Source organism: Condylura cristata, unplaced genomic scaffold, assembly GCF_000260355.1.
Source record: "Condylura cristata isolate star-nosed mole 26May11 unplaced genomic scaffold, ConCri1.0 scaffold00008, whole genome shotgun sequence".
NCBI lineage: Eukaryota > Metazoa > Chordata > Mammalia > Eulipotyphla > Talpidae > Condylura > Condylura cristata.
The window spans coordinates 28,893,572-28,913,557 of record NW_004567109.1 but is presented as its reverse complement, the minus strand read 5'-3'; the positions used below and the strand labels follow the sequence as shown (position 1 = coordinate 28,913,557).

General features: G+C 33.7%; 1 protein-coding gene across 4 annotated transcripts in view; it reads left to right on the top strand.

The window, feature by feature from the left end:
* The window catches only part of ZCCHC11 (zinc finger, CCHC domain containing 11), a 73,694-nt gene extending 54,208 nt beyond the window's left edge, over window positions 1-19,486 (top strand). Inside the window, exons 20-29 of one of the 4 annotated variants that reach the window (XM_012722580.1) lie at window positions 3,848-3,925; window positions 4,067-4,244; window positions 4,484-4,531; window positions 4,618-4,700; window positions 8,210-8,325; window positions 9,195-9,415; window positions 9,885-9,985; window positions 12,827-13,274; window positions 17,321-17,479; window positions 18,756-19,486. In XM_012722580.1, the coding sequence (XP_012578034.1) occupies window positions 3,848-3,925; window positions 4,067-4,244; window positions 4,484-4,531; window positions 4,618-4,700; window positions 8,210-8,325; window positions 9,195-9,415; window positions 9,885-9,985; window positions 12,827-13,274; window positions 17,321-17,479; window positions 18,756-18,823 (1,500 nt within the window). In that variant the 3' untranslated portion in view covers window positions 18,824-19,486. Of the gene's footprint in view, window positions 1-3,847; window positions 3,926-4,066; window positions 4,245-4,483; window positions 4,532-4,617; window positions 4,701-8,209; window positions 8,326-9,191; window positions 9,416-9,884; window positions 9,986-12,826; window positions 13,275-17,320; window positions 17,480-18,755 lie in introns of all 4 variants that reach the window. The other 3 variants (XM_012722579.1, XM_012722578.1, XM_012722581.1) reach the window with 3 other exon arrangements.
* Window positions 19,487-19,986: the final 500 nt, after the last annotated feature.

Genomic DNA, 19,986 nt, shown 5'->3' with positions numbered 1-19,986 from the left:
ATACACATTTATTCTCTTCAAAGTGTTTTCCATCTTCCTGCCTGGCAGTGAAGTTTGATTCACTCTTGTGTATACTTTTGATCAGCTTTGTGAAATTTGGTTGAAAGAAAACTCAGGGAAATTCTTCCTCATCTCTGTAAGCTCATGTTTATTGTGTTAAGCATTAAATTAAAAGATTAGTCTCATATTCACTTCACTTTGATGATTCACAGAGTTGCTTTTTGTAGCCACTTAATACTTAATAGGTACAAGTAAGTTCTTAATCATTTGTCTGTTCCTCTTCATTCTTACCATAAAGTGGATTTGTAAGTACTAGGGAGTTCTGGTTTGTAAGAAGATTTTTTAAAAATTTGAAGTAGTAGAGGAACATCAGAATTGTCTGGGAAGTCACATCCTTTGATTTTACATAAACTCTTATAGTCAGGACAGAAAAAATTGTGATATAACAAGCCATATGGTGGATGTCAGGGGGTCTAAGTCAGTTTTAGAAAGTTCTAAAGCATACTGTATGGTTTTAGCAGGTAATTTAGAAGGTAAATTAAATATACCTTCTTAGCAGAATTATCTAATTAGCTGAAACTATGTTGGGTATTAAGATTTTTTAACAAAGTGATTCATTGTAGGATATCCAAACTTTAGTAGGAATTAATGAATCCTGTCCAGTCCAAGGACATTTCTCTGTATCGATCTAACTGTTCAAGCTTTCCGTTTGGTTATCTTATGCATGATTGCCCCAGTAATAGCATAGCAGCATCTGCTACTTTGACAGAATATTATGGTTAACAAAAAATGGAACACATAATTTGTTGTCATGGGGGTTTGTTTGTGTTCTCTCATTATCTTATGTATGTTTGAAGAGCCACTGAAACAGTACGATATAATGGAAGAATAGGAATAATTCTGGAGCAAGAGACAATTGTTCTAAATACTAATTCTAGCACTGTGGCCTTCAGAAAGCCCCCTGACATTTACTAGTTGGAGTTACATCATCAGTAAAAATACAGTATTATTTCAGTGTTGACGTATAGAGACATTAACTATCTTTTAATGTAGTAGCTGCTCATAAATAATGGCTGCTTTTATTGTTAGCAACTTTATTCATTACTGTTATTGGAAAAAATGTAGGTAGGATTGCCATACCCAATTTCAAGAATTCTTCCGTTAGTTGCTTAATAGTGATTAATGAAATGAGAGTTTATGGCATGTCTTCCATTATAGTGAACTCTGAAATGTGGGGGGCTTTGTGATACATATGAACTGATGATATATGGATTTTTGCTTCTGGCCTTTTTTTGCTTGTCAAATGGGACTTCATTCATTGTCCATTGCTCTGGCATCATTTATGTATTGGTGTTGGCATCGATCAACTTTTAAGGGTAAGGACATGTTTAATGGAGCTGATGATTTTGACTCAATTAGTAATTGAACCTAGATTTTAAGTGACTAAGTATAAGGCTCAGCTAAAAGTAGTTTTCATGGTCAACAATATAAAATTTGTTGGATCCAGAGGAGCTTTCTTAAGCAGAATGATTTTGCTTTATTCTTGCAAATCACCAAAAGTAAAAGTAAATTTTCACATAAAAATGAACATGAAAAGAACATCGGAGTTTTTTTTTTAACAATTTAATGTATGGTCCTTGAGGACGTGTTAAGTGAAATTAACCAGTCATAAAAGGTTACTTTATAATTTAAGGTGATGAGGTACCTAGAGTAGTCAGATTCATAGAAACAGAAAAGTAGAATTATGGCTACTAGGGACTGAGGGAAGAAAGGAATGGGGAGTTATTAATAAATAGGTTCAGAGCATCATTTTTGCAAGATGAAAAGAATTTTGTGAATGGTAGCACAGGAATGTGCCACTAACTATACTTAAGGATGGATGTTTGAAAATTTCGAGTTACAGGTATTTTTCCACAGATAAAAAATTGCAGTTTAATATAGCAGTAGATAACTAAAGTAGTACAATAAAATGGAAAAATAAATATGGAAATCTACAGGGTCAGTTTAACAAATATGCTTGATTTGTTTGTGAGGTTTGAAGGAGAGCACTGAGTGCTTGAGTAGAGGATAAGTGGTGCTGAAAGAGTATGTGTGTGTGTCTATGAGAAAGAGAAGATTAACAGTGCTTCTAAGGACTGACACAGACTGGAAAGTTAAGTACTAACTTAACTAACTTGAAACATAAGAATCTGTCAGAAAAGGCAAAGCAACAGTGAAATATAACACTTCCCAAGGCCTACAGGTATAGTCTTTGTTACCAGTCACCATCATTGTATTTGGTTAATGATTATTACTCAGATGTAAGAATATTCACAGGTAGAATCAAGGTCTAAAGAGATAGCTTGGATTATTTCTAATAACTGTAGCAGCATTCTAATCTTAATAAAGTTTTGTACTTTGAACTCTTTAAAATTTCCCCCCCTTTTTTGAGTACAGAATCCCCTATCGTGTTTTAAATGTTAATAAGTAACTGTAACTGTGTCTCTTTTTGTTTTGCATAATTTTAGAACTTCGATTTTGGATGATTTTTGCTGTTTTTTTTTTGTTGTTGTTGTTATATGTAAATATTAAACAATATAATTAGCTTACGTCTCTGGAAACTTCATCTTTGTATAAACATGTTTCCAGAGCAAATATATTCATTTAACAAATGTTTATTAAATATTCTTTATATAGTAGGCTTTGATATAATAGAGGTTTTTGGCTTCAGAGGTAAGTATATTCTTTGCCTAAAAGGAAACTTAAACCTGAGAGTGAAATTAGAGGACCTGGACTTGTAGTTCAATTTTGGAAATTATAGTTCCGATTAAAATGATGTCACCATCAACTAGTGTTTTCAAAATATATTCTGCAAAATGTAGGAACTCATTTTGAGCATGAGAAGTAGAGTGAGGAGGTAAAGCATGAGAAGGGTGTATTTTCTCTGCTCAGACTTGTGTCAGAGTACATCTCCTTTTTTTTATGTATTGAACTTCAGGAATGTTTCACTTTAGGAAAGGTTTCTACAGCTTAAAAGAAAAATGTGAAAACAAGTAACCTAATTTAATTTCTTATTTTCACTGAAAACTGAGGATTTAGGAGAATAATTATCTTCTCCAGAAGCACAATTTGGCAGAACTGAAACTAGAATTGAGGTCTGCTGACTCTGAATCCAATTTAATTTTTTACTTTATTTTTATAAATTCCTATGGAAAATAAATCACAAGATTGCTTTTAGATGTGTATTTGCCTATATAGTCACCCTGTGGGTTACTTCTTACACAGCAGCTTTACTCTCTCTACTTCACTATGTCCTTAGAACATTGAATTGCTACTTATAAATAATTGTGAAGATTTTACAGTGTTTATCAAAGATGTTAGAGAAACATACATAAATTTCTCTTTAGAAAAAAAAAAAACACTGCCTCATCTGATATAGATAACTGATTATAGATAACAGTGACCTTTCCCAAAACAAGAGTTCCAATAATTTCTTTTGGGAGCTCAGTCAGTAGGTATTATGTTTTGTATTCCTACATGTATGAGCTTTGATGAAATTGCCATATTTTTTCTTGTGTTTTATTTTGTTATTCTTGGGTGGTTGTATTTTGATAGGCCAAATGGATGACATCAAATAACGTCAAAAGTGTTATTTGGAGCATCTGATGCTCTTAAGATAACTTTCTTACCTTTTGTCTTTTCTGATATAGTTTATTCATTAATAATGTGCTGTGAAATCATACCATCCTGACCTGTTCTTTTTGGCAAAATTTTTTTCATTGTGTCTGTTATTGGTATATTCTAAAATTATATGAGACTGTTTTACTTGAATGACTTAAAATAACAGCAAAATTAATTTTTTATGCAGATCTTTGATGGAAAACAGATTCCACAGAGAATGGTTGATGGATGGAATGCTTTTTTCTTTGATAAAACAGAGGAACTGGTAAATTTTCCATCGTCTTATGCTATAGAATACTCACTAATACCTGTTAGCATTTATATGATTTTCTTTAATAACTTTACTTAGATTTGGGGCGCACATTTTATATAGGTATAGATATTTCTTCTTTCTACTTGCCTATAGAAAAAACGCTTACCTTCCCTTGGAAAGAACACAGAAACATTAGGAGAACTTTGGTTGGGACTACTTCGCTTCTATACTGAAGAATTTGATTTCAAGGAATATGTAATTAGCATTCGGCAGAAGAAACTGTTGACAACTTTTGAGAAACAGTGGACATCTAAATGCATTGCAATTGAAGGTAATCATTTAGCTAATATTCAGGATTTCTCTTGAGTTTTATTTGTCAAGGAAATTAAGGAGAAAATGGAAACATTAAAATGTGGGAGCTTCTTCCTCATGATTTTTACCAGTTCCTATCCTTTAATCTGTAATTTTAAAAGATGAACTGAATTAGAAAGTTTCAGACTATAGTTATGGCTAGTATATGTTATGTTACAAATAATGTCTTAATTTAAAAATGAAATACTTCTTTTCTAGACCCATTTGACTTGAATCATAACCTTGGTGCTGGAGTTTCTAGAAAAAGTAAGTTTTAATTATAGAAATCCCCAGTTTTAAAGCTCTAGTACATTAAGGTCTGCATCTTTATTGTTTCCTTTTTTCTTCAATAGTGACCAATTTCATCATGAAGGCATTTATCAATGGAAGAAAACTTTTTGGTACCCCCTTTTATCCACTCATTGGCAGAGAAGCTGTAAGTTTTTTTGGAATCTTTTCTGCAGAACTTTGTTGTACAAGAAACCTAAAACTGTTATCTGGTTGTTAAAGATAGGGAGATAGTTATAGCTTCTTGTACTTGTTATATTATAGCACTCATTATCCACAATAAGATAACTATAGCTTAAATTTGGTCTGTTGGTTTAATTATGTTTCATTCACTATATAGGTTTTTTATTTCTTCCTGACTTAGTATTGGAAAGTTGTATACTTCTACAAATTTGTCCATGTCTTCTATGTTATTGAAATTTTTTGGCAAGAACATCTCCATAATTGTCTCTTATGATTCCTCTGGATATTTTAGATATTGTAACTTTCTTTTTAATTTCTGATTACAGTTTTTATTGTTTTTTTTTCTTTTTTTATTAGTGAGCTTACCTAAAAATTTGTCTATTTTGTATTTTCAGACAGCTAGCTTTTTGTAACATTGATCTTTTGATTTATAACTTCTCTTTATTATCTCCTTCCTTCTATTGTATTTTGATTTTGTTCATTCTCTCTTTTTTCCCCCTAGTTGCTTAAGTAGTGAGGTTAGGTTATTTGGATCACATCTTTCTTATTTCTTGATGCCTGTATTTTTTTTTTTTAAGATTTATTTATTTTTACACATACAGAACTGGGGGGGGGGGTTGTGTATAAGCCAGAGGTATGTGTGTAGGGGAGGTTAGAGTATTTACTAGATACAGAGTGGGAAGCAAACAGGTGGATTTACTGAAATACACTGCTGAGTGGAGCAGTAGGTGGGTCAGGAGAGGTCTGCCAAGCCCTGTGAGTCACCTACCTGGCTGGTGATTGAACTCATACTTTAGTGGCTGCTGATAGCTTCATAGTGCTGTGCTTTAATCTGTTGTGCCACAAAGGAGGGCCTCTGATGACTGTATTTCTATGTTTTCCTGTTAGTAGTTTTTGCTGCATCCCATAAGCACTGGTAGTTTCTTTTGTCCCCAACCTTTTTTCAGGTTTCTTTTGATTTGCTTGTTAATCCATTAGTCATTCAGTAGTCTGTTTTATATGAAATATGTTTCCACATATTTCTTTCTGTGGTTGATTTCTAACTTGATACCATTGTGATCAGAGATGATACTCTGTATGATTTCAGTTTTCATTATTTTATTGACATGTTTTGTGACTCATTGTGGTCTGTTCTTGAGAATGTTTCATACACACAGGGAAAGAATATGTAGTAATTTTGGGGGTGCAGTGCCCTATAAATGAGTATAACTCATCTGGTCTAATTCCTCATTTTAGACTTGTTTTTCTCTTTGGTTGACCTGTCCTTTGATGTTAAGTGTGTGGGATGGTTAAGTCCCATACTTTTTTTGTGTTGCTGTCAGTGTCTGTTTTTAGTTTTGTTAGTAATTCCTTTATATATTTTCATGGTCCTTCATTTGGTAGATATATGTTGATGAGTTATGTCCACATTTATTGATTCTGTAATCATTATAGAATGGCTATCCTTGTATTTTGTTACCATTTTTAGTGGAAGTATATTTTATCTGATATAAATATGGCTGTCTCTGGATTTTTTTAGGCTACCAATTGTTTGTAGAGTTATTTTCAGCCATTTACTGGGAGCCTATGTTTATCATTGAAGTTTTGATGGGTCTCCTGAACTAACAGAGTTGGGCTTGTTTGTTTGTTTTTCTTACTCAGCCAACCATTCTGTACTTTTGATTGGTGAGTTGTGTCCATTTACCTTCAGGAGATTATTGATACTGAGGGATTGCTACTACTATTTTTTCAGTATCTGATTCTTTTCTCTTATTCACTTTTTTTTTTTTTTGGTGGACTTTCTTAAATTTAGATAAGAAAACTATCTCAACATTTCATGTTGGGGAGATAGTGTTTTTTACAATTAATGGCTTTTACTGTTCTTTACCTTAAACTCTTGATCTTTTTACTATTTTGTATCTTACTATAGATTTAATTTTATTTAGGTAATCAAATATTCTTTTAGCTTTGTGGACTTTGTATAGTTATTTCCTTCCCCAAATTTGGGAAATTTTTTTCTTCTTTGAATAAGCTCTGATCCCTTTCGCTTTTGGGATTCCTTTTATAACATTTTTTTGGGATTCCTACTACCTCTTCTGTTGTATCAGGTAATTTGCAAAGTGCTTCTTGATTTTTTTCTTTTACATCTGTTTTTTCTCTTCCTTTGTGTCTTATTTTCTTTGAAGTCATTGACTTGATCTTCTACTTGGTCTGTTCTGCTTCCATAGCTTTCTCTAGATTTCATTTATTGAGCTTTTCATGTTGTTAGTCTGTTATTTTCTTATATAAAGCTTTAGTTACAACCTTATTTTTTGTATTTCTGAGATCATTTTTACATTACTTGATTGGATTATCTGATTGGCTGTTTTTGTGTCATTTTTACTTGCTACTGCTATTTTCTTATATTTTTATGATTTTCTTTTTATTATAGCTGTTTTGCACGCAGAGGTTATATAAGTTCATCAGTACTTGTTGCTGTCTTTGTAAAGAAATTATAGTTACCTCAGTTGGTATTTTACACTTTCATATGTCTTACTTTAGATAGAAGAGCCTTAAGTGAACATGTTTTCTTGCCTCCCAGAGATATGGGTAACTGTTAATGACAAATGAATCTTTGTATTACTACAAAACTAAGCAAAAGCTTAGGGAAGATAAGTAAGGTGCTTGGGACAAAGCAAAAAATGAATCTAAGGGCCTGCGTGATTGCACATGGGGTTGACACAGTACTGTGAAGCAATTCTCAGCCACTGCAGTATGAGTTTGATCCCTGGCCAGACCTTCTTTTGTCTTGCCTGCTGCTCCCTTCATCCATGTATTTCAGTTTAGTCAGCCTGTTCTGTTCTGTCTCTAGTGAATCCTTTCACTCCTTGCATCTCTGGCCTGCATCCCAGCTCTTGTATACATGAGTAAATCTTAAAAAAAAAATCTTGTTCTTATAAGGCATGGGAATAATTTATTTAATGTTTCCTACCTTCTTCTTAGGTGTATTATACTTTATATAATATTTTATGTTCTTGAAAAGTATACAAATCCAACCCTATTTTAAATAAATAAGGAATTTGCATAGAGCTATTGTGAAATGAAACTAATTCCTTTCCAGAAGTAGTCTGGCATGGCAGAAAACATGAGCTTGTAGCCAGACTGACAGATTTACCTCTAAATCTTTTATCTGTTACTTACTAGCTACTTTTTCTATTGACAAATGAGTTGAACTCTCTGGGCTTTGATTTTAACATATATAAAATGAGGGTAAAAATAGTGTCTTTACTTTAGGTATTATATAAAAATCTATAAGAGAGTAAGAAATGAGAATGGATGAACACTGGTTAGTTCTATTAGCAACAGTGATTGTTGATTTTTATGAATCTCATTTTTATATCATGGTTTTATTTAGTGATATATTTGTTATTTCCTTTTTATAAAGCATTTTTTTGGTATTTGACTTTAATAGTTTATAGTGATTTTTTTCCTAGTAAAATTGTGTTTTCTCCCTAGGAGTACTTCTTTGACTCAAGAGTATTAACAGATGGAGAATTGGCTCCCAATGATCGATGTTGCCGTGTATGTGGAAAAATAGGTCACTATATGAAAGACTGCCCTAAAAGGAGAAGGTTGGCAATTTATTGTGTATTAACATTACATAAAAATTAATGTGACACCAGTTGTAGTTTAAATTGTGTCCAATAATGGTTAAGTGAGAAAAGTACAGAATTTTAAATTAGAACATATGTCTTTGAGTAGAACTTTATAATATGGTGAGATTTGTTTGTGGTACAGTAGTGTCTCATAAACAGGCATTTATTGATTCATTAATGCATTTGGTTTTGTTTTTTTATTTTTAATTAAAGAAACATTTATGGCCTCACCTACTACATGCTGGCAACTGGTAGGAGCCATGAAAAAACATGATTAAAACATGGGATTTTTGCTAAGGATTTCACAGTCATTTATACCAGTAACTAAAATACTGAGTCTTCTAGGTATATGCTGTGAAAGAATTAAGACTACATACTTTGAAGGATATACCTATTAAACATTCCCTGAAAAGATACTATGAAGTATACTTTTCATGTGTCCTATATACTATGTTTAATAGACTGAAAATAGCTCCTTTAAATATCTGGTTAATTTTTTATCACTGCTGTTAAAATTAAGCAAGACAATTTGCCTCCTCCGGGTCTCCATTTCTTCCTCTGTATAAGTTGAAATAAGTACCAGTCTCTAATGATTTTTTTAAAAAAATTAAAATTCTCTTTAAACTTTTAAAAAATTTGATACTATATCATAAAACTACTGTGATACTCAGTTTGTGCTGTATAAGTAGGTGTGCTGTAAGTGTGAGTTCCCTTTACTTCAAAAAGGTGCATGAAAGAATGGGCATGTTAGTCCCTTTGTTATTGTGATAACCTTGTATAGTTTAGTTTGTTCTGTGACTCACTCCGTTTACAAGTCCCTAGCCCCACATTATTGGTATCAGCAGTTTACTGTTTAGACTAAAGAAGAAAGACAGTGAAGAAGAAAAGGAAGGAAATGAAGAGGAAAAAGACTCCCGAGACCACCTTGACTCCCGAGACATCCATGACACGCGAGACTTTAGAGACCCCAGAGACCTCAGATGTTTTATATGTGGAGATGCAGGGCATGTCAGAAGGGAATGCCCAGAAGTCAAGCTAGCCCGTCAGAGGAATAGCAGTGTAGCAGGTAAACAGAAAAGGCCAAAAAATACTTTCTGTTGGAAGTAAAATTATTTACTATCTGTTGATGTCATGATAAGGACCTGAATCCCCTCTATTCTAAATCTTAACTGTATGGTTTTGCACCTTATATATAACTTCTTAGATAAATTCTGACAAGTCAGGCTTTTATCTGGAACATTATTTGGATGTATGTTCACTATCAAGGTCTTAATAGACTGTTGTATTAAGACAAGCCCTTATAAATAGTTTTTGAATTTGAATCACACTATTTCTCTTTCAGAAGTTGATGACTAACAAAGTTTTATTTTAACAAAAATGTAGAGGAAAAATGTTAACTTTTCCCCTGAAACATTTTTGAGAGCTTTTTCCCCAGGGGATATATAGGAAAAAATTAGAGCTCTTCCCAGTGTGTTATGAGATACTTATTTCTGTTACATTTTATAAACAATTTTCTTTCTGATGTTTTCTCTTAGCAGCCCAGCTTGTCCGAAACCTTGTAAATGCCCAACAGGTATCTGGCTCAGCCCAGCAACAGGGTGATCAAACTATAAGGACTAGACAGTCTTCAGAATGTGTGAGTTTTTAAATTATTAAAGGTTAATCTTTGCAGGAAGATGTACTTGATATCTTTGATATTTCAAACTGGCTCATACGGTCTTTCAGATTATGCATTGTTGTGTAGAACTGTCATTGGTAGGAACATAAGGTGGAAAAAGCATTACTTTTCAAGCAATATAGATTGGGCTTATGTGCTTGGGTAAACTACTTAACTGCAATGTAAAAAGGATAGTAACTACCTCATAAGGTTGTTGATTAAATTAAAATAAGGAATGACTTGAGATTTCAGATTTTGGTAGTAGAAAAATATTACTACCATTAGTAAAAATAGGTGCAAATTGAGATGTATACGTTGTTTACTGTTGTTAAGAGAACAGCTTGTGGTGTTTTACGTACTTGAAACTTCAGTGTGTCTTCTCATAGCTGATAAGGATATCTAGTGAAATACACACTGTAAAAGACAGAATATTGAATTAAAATTCAGATTCTTAACCTTTGTCTAAATTTGTATTACGTTGCACTTCTTAAATTATTTCAGTTTTAATTGAATGCTTACTCTAAACCTAACACTATACTTTGTTGCTTCATCACGTTTATTCCTTTGAGTGGTCATAATAGATTTTAGTATGATCAAATTTTCCAAATTGGAAAGCTAAGAATAAGTAAAGGACCTCCCTGGTGGCACAAGGGTAAGTTTCATTGATAAAGAACTGTTGGCAGCCACTGAAGCAAGAGTTCGATCCCTGGCCAGGGAGCTAAAGCTCATGACACAGCAGACCTTTCTTGTCTTACTCACTGCTACCCTCCAGTGTATTTCAGTGGATCTGCATGTACTGCTACCCACTCTGACTCTGATGAATCCTCCACCCCCTCTCACCTCTGGCCTATACCCCAGTTCTTAACAAAGCTCTAAAGCTGTTGTTAACTACTCAATGCCCTAAAAATAATGTGACATTTGTTTTAGAAAAGTTCTTAGAGCATTTGAAGAGCGCTTGTAAGGAGAGTCTTTGAGAAGACATTTAGGAAACATGTAACCAAACATTTGAATACCTATTTTTCGCTGACATTTTCATTAATGTTATATAAAAAAAATAATAATGTCAGCTAACATTTATTGAGTATTGTGTGCTTTTATATGCATTTCTATTATGTATTAAAATTTTTTTAAAGCATTAAAGTATAGAAAATAATACACATCAGTGAACCACCAGGCTTTAATAATTTTTGACATTGTTGGTTTATTAGAATAGTGGACAATCCCAATTCATCAATTCCTCTTTCCTGTTTCAGAATATTTCACCATTTCTTCCTTGTTACTAAAATGTATATACTATTCTGAATTGGTATTTATTTTCCAAGTGTATTATTTAGTTATTCATCACACAAACCTAATGAAGTTGAATTGTATTACTACTTTTACTTTCTAAGGTCAACAGACTCTTGGAACCAGAACTTGAACCCTCAGGTTCTGTCTCCAAAATCTCTGTTGTCCCTCCCTTTTGTCTTTTTTCTCTAGCATCCATCTTTTTCCTGCCTGAGTTTTGCTTAAGAGTCTGTAGCTGTCACTTTCTTACGTCTCACAGTACACTTCAAATTCAACAGTGTTAACTGTACCGTATATTTCTTCCCACTCCTCTGACTTGCCTCTTTTTTTTCTTGTTTTCTTGACCCTACTGTTGTTCTAGTTTCTGAAATCATTTCCTTCATTTAAATCCCAGATCTGAGCACCAAATCCTACTGATTATACTTTAAAAGATAGTGTATAGTCATTTGTTTTCCCTCTGTTCATAGATTGTATTCCCTTTGCCTAAATTATTATTTTAGGACTACTGTATAATAGCAGTCTTCTACTCAGTCTTATCACTATTTTATAAAATGTTCTTTATTTCATGTATTAAGCTGGAAAACTTACATATTTCTCAGATTTTCTAATTTTTCTGAAATGCAGACTGATGATGTGCTTCGCCTGTTGAAAATCCTTCATGATTTTTCTCTGCTCCAGGATAAAGTCTATTAAACGACAGTGTTTATAGGACTCATTATATTTTGCCCCTACTTAATTCTCCAGTCTCAGGTTATACTCAAGAAATGTTTTGTACTTCTTACAGATTCCAGTTATTTTGAAAAGATACATATTTTCATGCATTTAGTCCTTCAGTCATTTTGTTCCCTCTGCCTGAAACATTCTTCCATTTCCTTAATCCCTATTTCATTTTCAGAGTTCTTTTCATATGCCCTTAAATTTCAACTTAAAGTCACTTTCTCCAGGGATTTTTCCTTGATCACCAATTTCTTTCATTTATTTTTCTTCTCTTAGAAGTGAGTTTAGGTGTTTCTGCTTTGGGCTTTCATTTAAAAATATACATTCTTTATTATAGTAGCTATGTGTCATTGTGATTGTGCAGTCTTGATCACCTCCTCCTCCTTTGCCTCATAAATTTTAAGTTTCATGAGAGCATACATATATATAGTGTGTTGTTTTCAGTGCTTAGAACAATGCACAGCACATAATTGATAGTAAATACTTATTGAGGGAATAGAAGTGACTGAGATGATTAGATATAAATTTCTAGTAAATTATTGGTTCTATGTGATGGGATTTATGTCTGGACTCTGGACAGTAAGAAAGTTTATAAGTTAATAATACCTATGTAATAAAGGGCTTGAACTCTTTGGGAGATCCTTTGGGAAAATTTTTTCACCTTCATGGAAAGTGGAATTTTTATAATGTTTTATAAGGTCTCTTTATAATGTTCCAGTGAAACAACTCCATAAATTTGTATTTTGATAATCTGCTTGAATAAAATTAAGATGTTTGTAAATTAACTTTAAAATATGTCTCTCTTTTTCTCTGCAGTCTGATTCACCATCTTACTCTCCTCAGCCCCAACCATTTCCACAGAACTCTTCCCAGTCAGCTGCCATTACCCAGCCTCCATCCCAGCCAGGATCCCAACCCAAACTTGGCCCACCTCAGCAGGGAGCCCAGCCCCCACATCAGGTCCAGATGCCTATGTATAACTTTCCCCAGTCACCACCAGCTCAGTATTCTCCCATGCACAATATGGGATTGTTGCCAGTGCACCCCCTCCAAATTCCTGCTCCATCCTGGCCTATCCATGGCCCAGTGATCCATTCTGCACCAGGCAGTGCCCCCAGCAATATTGGCCTGAATGATCCCAGCATCATCTTTGCACAGCCTGCTGCCAGACCTGTGGCGATTCCTAGCTCCTCTCATGATGGACACTGGCCTCGTACCGTGGCTCCAAATTCCCTGGTGAACAATGGTACAGTGGGGAATTCGGGTAACCCTTTCTTTTCTTCTTTATCTGTGTTTATAGAAATGTTGCATGGCTGGTATTACCATTTGAACCTGGGGAAATGAAGTGAGGAATAGGCTGGCAAGCAATATTTTGGGAGGGGGAAGTAAAAGATTAGGTAGAAATGAAGAGTTTATACTGTGGATTCAGATAGCTGACTTAGCCATCTATTGTGTGGTATTGGGCAGTTGCTTAATCACTATAGATTTCATCTCTAAAATAGGTATATTAATAGCATTTAACTCAGGGATGCTGTGAATGTTAAATTGGGTAAAATTTAAAGGTATTAGTTATTTGATAATTTTTAAAAAGTCTTCAGTGGAGTCCTGTTGGTGTAGTTAACGTTATTTCTCATTTTACAGTTGAGGAAATTGAAGAATTTAAGTCATTATTAATCATAGTAGTGTCAAGATTTAAACCAGTGTCATTCTTCAGAATCTGAATTTGTTAGTCTCTTTCTATCTCCCAGTAAGGGACCATTCTTTAAAACAAACAAACAAACAAAAAAAAAACAGTGACACTGTAGTATAAAAAAGTAATAACTTTATTCTGATGTGTAATACATAATCTTCAAAAAACATTTGAAAAAAAGCAATCCATAATCTCAGTTCCTAGACATAATTGCAAGATGACATTTTGGTGTATTAACATCTGGTTATTTTTTTTATATTTTCATATTTTAAAATAGTTGACATATACAGTAAGTCTAGTTTCATCTCTGTTTAACTTTTTAGTTAGAATTATTTTTATTTTTTAAACTATTGTGTAAATTTTGAAATTATGCAAAAGTAAAATATTATGAGTCCCATCATTATCCAGTTCTAACAGCTATCAATATTTGCTAATCTAACCCCTTACCTAATCATTAAAAGTGTTCTTTGGTTTGGATATTGAATCAAATCTCAGATTATTAGGTCAAAATCACAAGCTTCAGTTTGTAGCTTTTACAAACAATTAAAAAGACCACTACCATGCCCAGTACTATCTACTACTATCCAGTCCGAGTTCATTTTTTCCTGTTTCTCTGAAATACTGATTTATTTGAATCAAGATCCAAAAGCCCATAAATAATGTGGTTGTTTCTCCTGTCCCTTTTAATTGATAACCCCCTTGTTACTTTTACCCATATTAAATGTTTATTAAAGAACCTATAGAATTTCTCACATTCTGATGTTAGCTGATTGTATCTTAATTGCATTGTTTAACACGTACCTCTGTCCCCATATATCCTGTCAACTAGTAATTAGATCCATGTGCTGGATTAGATTCAAGTTCATTGTGTTGGCAAGACAACTTCTCAGTTGGTACTGTCTTGTTTCTTATTCCTCACTTTGGATGGAACTTCTGTTTAGTTGTTCCTCTTTCAGTGCTTTAGGCAATGTCAGGGCTTTAGGCAATATCAGTTTGATTCAGTATTCAATACATTAAGAATGTCATAATTAATGTTTGCATATAGCTGCCAATTGAAAAATACTGCTGATCGCCAGTATTTCATTAGGTATTTACAGTAGTGATTCTGTGTTACTGTTTGTGACTCTTCTGTAACGAACTTTTCCTTATTTATAACTTTGTTTACCCTGAAATGTAGTTCTTATGGGAAATGTATACTAAAAGTTTGCATCTTTCCCTCTACCAGTTTTCAAAAGAATTGTGGTAATATTAAGCAAAAGTGTATTTTTCTTTAGAGCATGAATTGCGGTGTCTCTAGTCTCTTTTGGACCAACACAGGTGTAGATTTTAATGAGCAAAAATGCCAGATTTTGGGAACTCGTTTAGGTTTTCAAACTCAAAGATATGTGGCATACATCACAGTTCTAAAATGTGACCTCTGCTCATTAAGAATATATTGCATGTATACCATGATAGTGAACCATGATTGTCAGGGAATTACAGAACCAGAAAGACAGCACATCCATTGTCTTGCCTTTTGATATATTGGCTAAATTTGTATGATGTCAAGTCCTCTCCACCACTAGTTGGTCTCAGTTGCAGCCTTAGTGAACTAATTAATACCATATAAACAGAATCATGCTGTTACTCCTGATTATTTACCCAGTTCTGCTGCTGTCTTGTGTTCTTTTTAAATTTAGAGCATATTTTTCAGAAAGTGTTTAACTCTTGTTAATCCTGACCTCAGATTGTATCTTTTCTCTCCTCTGTGTTTCCTTAATACCATAACACTATCTTTCTATGTTGAAATTGTCTGTTTTCTGCATAATCCATAAGACTGAACTTCTAGAAGCTATGAATTATTTCATGTCATTGTCACCATACTGTCAAGTACAGTATCTAACATGTAGTATGTGGTAGCTATATTATTTGTGTAACATATAGTGAGTTGTTAGTAAATACTTTTTCATGAGTATATCACTCCTACTTAATTTTATAGCTAAAATTACTATTATGTTAAAAAAGGGATGGACTAGATGGGAATATATTAAAATTATACTAGTGGCTTAATAGGAGATTTTGCAAGTTTTTTTCCAGTTTTGAAATTATCTTTAATGAATATTATTTGTATCATAAAACTATTTGGTTGTGAAAAATGACAAAGGGAAACTGGAATGTATCCCAAAAACACTCTTTCAGGTTAAAACATCATTTTAAAATCAATCCAGGCCCTCAATCTGTATACTCAGTTATTTTGTAAACTTTAAACCCTGCAGCTTTAATTCTTAGCTGTTACTTAGATTTCTGTACTTGCAGTAACCACCCATTTTGTTTTCCTGGTCATCTCCTTCCAAACCTAAGTTTGTGAGAATGTAACTAGTAAGAGTTTCAGTTTCTTTTTCCCCCTACTCCTTTCCCCCTACTCCATCCTTGTATTCTTCCAAGGATGGTTAGTGAGTAAAGGCATTGTCTTTGAGATTACTTCCTGACTCATTGTGATCGTGAATGCTTTATAAGATGTATTTACAGACACATCTTACTTAAAGAGAAGTAGATTGGTGGGGGTAGCTTCCGATAGAAAGTATAAGGCTGGCCCTCCCTTGTGGCGCAATGGGTTGGGACTCAACGCTGTAAGGTAGCCACAGCCACTTCAGTGTGAGTTAGATTCCCAGCCCTGGAGGTGATCTACACGGCGCAGACCTCTCCTGTCTCGCCTGCTGCTCCCCTCAGTAGTGTACTTTGTAGATCTGCCTGTTCTGCTCCCCACTCTATCTCTGGTGAGTCCTCTTACCACCCCCTGCACCTCTGGACTCTGTATGTCTAAATAAATAAATCTTTGGGGGGGGGGAAGAATGTGTAGGGCCTTTTTTTTTTTTTTTGCGTATCTACTTAATGTGCTAGAACGTGTGTATGCCACTTTATTTTTATGTAATTTAATCTTCACAACACCTGAGGTTTATAATTGGACTTTAGTAATTTTTGGAACTAGAAATTTAAAGATGTTTAGCACCAAAACCCAAGTTTTTAACCATTATACTATAATGCCTCACACTGCTAATAGAATTAGAATTCTAGAATAGTGAGTATATTTAGGGTAAGATAAAACTTTCTTAATGATGTCTTAAGGTTCTTTGAAATATAAATCCTGCCTCATACCCCCAACCTTATACATTTCCTTGCTTTACCCTTATCTTTATATTGTTGATTCTTTTGCAGCTTCCCAAATTTTCTGTGCTTTCCTGCTTCTTGGACTTTGTACATGCGATTCTGTGTGTCTGAAGTGACCTTCATAACCATATTTTGCCTAATTTACTGTCTTTTAAAACATTGTCATCCTAAGAAAACCTTCTCTATCCTGGAACAACTGGACACTTAGAATAACTTTTAGAATAATTTCCCACTTTAGTGTAACTTCCATTTATCTATTGTAACATTTACCATATACTATTTTATATATTTCCTTGTATGTCACCTTTCTGAATAATTTGAGCACAATTACAGTACTTGATCCCTGAAACAATTTTTCTTCCTGTACATGAGGCATAGTTCTTGGCCACACTGATAGATATTTAGTACATCTTTATGGAATAAAGGAATATTTAAGTGGACACTCTAATGTTTTAAAATGTCTTTTTTTGCAGAGCCAGGTTTTCCAGGACTAAATCCTCCAATTCCTTGGGAACATGCACCACGTCCTCATTTTCCTCTTGTCCCAGCTTCGTGGCCTTATGGTTTGCATCAAAACTTCATGCATCAGGGAAATGCCAGATTTCAGCCCAACAAACCTTTCTATACTCAAGGTACCATTGTTTATAGATTGTTAAGAAGCTATGTAGGTTTAGCTCTGGGGTGAAAAGCTTTGTGACATCCAGGATTTAAAGTTCATGCATATAGTAAACAGTTATTGAGAGTGCATACAGTGTGTCAGACTATGCTTTGTACTTGTTGCGCAAGCAAGAAGTAAAATCCCTATAGTGAAACCATGTATTTTACTCAGAGTCAGCATATAAGAGAGACAAATAGTTTCTTCTCTGTTTAGTGTTGCCTTAGCAAAGAGAATATAATATTTGGACACGAGACCAACTCAATCAGAGTTCCTGTTCAAAGAGAACAAGGAATTCCCCTAGACCCCACAGCCAGAGATTAGATAGGTGTATACTTAGCTGAGGAATAATATATGCAAAGTCACTGAATTTCACTTGGCATAAAGGAGAAAGAAGAGAAAATAATAGGACCAGAGGATGAGGTATATGGGAAACTTACATGATAAGGCTAGAAAAGGTATGCTGAGGCCATATTAGGAAGCAGTTTGGACCTAGATTAGTAAGCTGTGGGGATCTGGTGAACGCCTTTGAGTTGTTTAGTGACACAGTCAAATTTGTTTTATAAAACTAAGAGTTGAAAGATAATAGAATTCATTATATTCTGTTGGTGCTTATGCACCAATATGACTTTGATCTAAGTAAAGAATATCACAACTAAAGAGAATTCCAAGTAACTTGTAGCATTATACATAGCCTACTTCACTCAAAGGTATGTCAATTCTAATAGGAGATCTGAGTCTGACCTTCAGCTCTTACGTTAAACTGGGATTTAAAAAAATTGATCAGCCATTATAGTTTAGTCAAGGAATTAAAGCAAGGCATTTTGGAAATTTTGACTTAATGAAGTAACTTTTAAGAGGAAGCTGCGATTGTGTCAAACCTGATTGATTTAAGCTTTCCTAAACTATACTGCTGAGACATCCTGTATTATCAGGGACAGAACATTGTCTGTGGCTGTTTATTCTTCTGAGGAAGGTTACTATTGGTCATACAAGCCCTTTTGTGGGGGCGGGGTAAGACTCAAGTTTTTACTGGTGGGTTGTTCTTGATTCCTCCCCTCCATCTCTTTTCCTGTTTCCTTTTATATACTCAGTTTCCTTCCCTCTCCTCCTCTCCTGAAAGTTTTGGTATGTTCCATCTTTTCTATATAAATAGAAAAAAAAAAAAAGAACTAGCTACAAGTTAATTCTAAGGGGTTTTAAGATAAATAGGCACAAGCCTTTCAGTTTCCTGTCTGTGTTGTGTCCAACAGACAGATGTGCCGCCCGTCGGTGTAGAGAGCGTTGTCCCCACCCACCAAGAGGAAACGTGTCGGAGTAATGCGAGTCCATTTTCTTTCAGCTGGTCTACAGATGCACAGCAACCAGCCAATCCTGCTGTCTCAAGGGTATCCGTACCTCAATGTCAGTTACATTCAACAGAAAAAGTGACATTTAAAGGAAAGCAAAACAAATCAGGTCCTGATTTAAAATTTTAACACGTTTAGATAGCTTATTTAAATTCTAAGACTGTTTTTAAAGGCTGTATTATTTGTATATAAATATGAAGTATAGTTTTTACTAGTATCACCAAATTGTGTGATACAAATTTCATCTATTTTATTACCCTATTTTTAAGGGAATTTTGTTTTGTTTATTAATCTTGATGAATTGTATAAAGAGAGAATTTAAAATATTACATTCTTTATTTTCTATTAGCTGTATTCATACTTTGGTTGCTTCAGACTTTATATATATTGTTCTTAAGAATTAGGAAAGACTTTCATGTGTTTTAAATTTGTCACTTCTATTCTTTACAGAAACTTGTAGTGCCAAAAACTTTTTAAAAGGTTAAAAAAATAAAATAAAACTACAACATGAAGATCCAGAACTTTTTTCTTTTACATACTTGTATACTGAAGATACTCAAACTTGAACATTAAGTTGCTTTTGTCTGTATTTGGAGTAATTCTATTTTAAGTTAATAAATCTTTTTGACAAGAGTCAAATTTGAATTTCTGGTGTTTACAGGTGATAAAAACACAGTTCAGAGATTTATTTTACTCAGTGAATGGAGTATTCTAAATCACTTAGTTTTAGAAATCCAAGGATTTTCCCATTTCCTTTATTTTCTTGGATCTTCACAATATTTATATGAAGTTGATAGAAGCAAATGTTACCTCCATTTTATCACTGAGAAAATGCAAAACAGTGAATTCCAAAGATTGAAAATGTACTTAACATTGGAAATAGAATTGAAAATACTTTTTGAAGGAGAATTTTAAATAACTGATATTGATACTGGCAAGTAGAGGAAAGACAATTCTTACTTACATGAATTAGTGTGTGCCAATTATCCTGAGGTTCTATAGTACCGTCTGAAAACACACTGGCCAGTATATTTACCATTAAAACTTGTGGTTTAGTATTATAGTTGGATTTCAAACTTTTGTTGTTGGTGATGGCACTTTTAACTAGTTTGGTACTATAAACCCAGGTACGGTC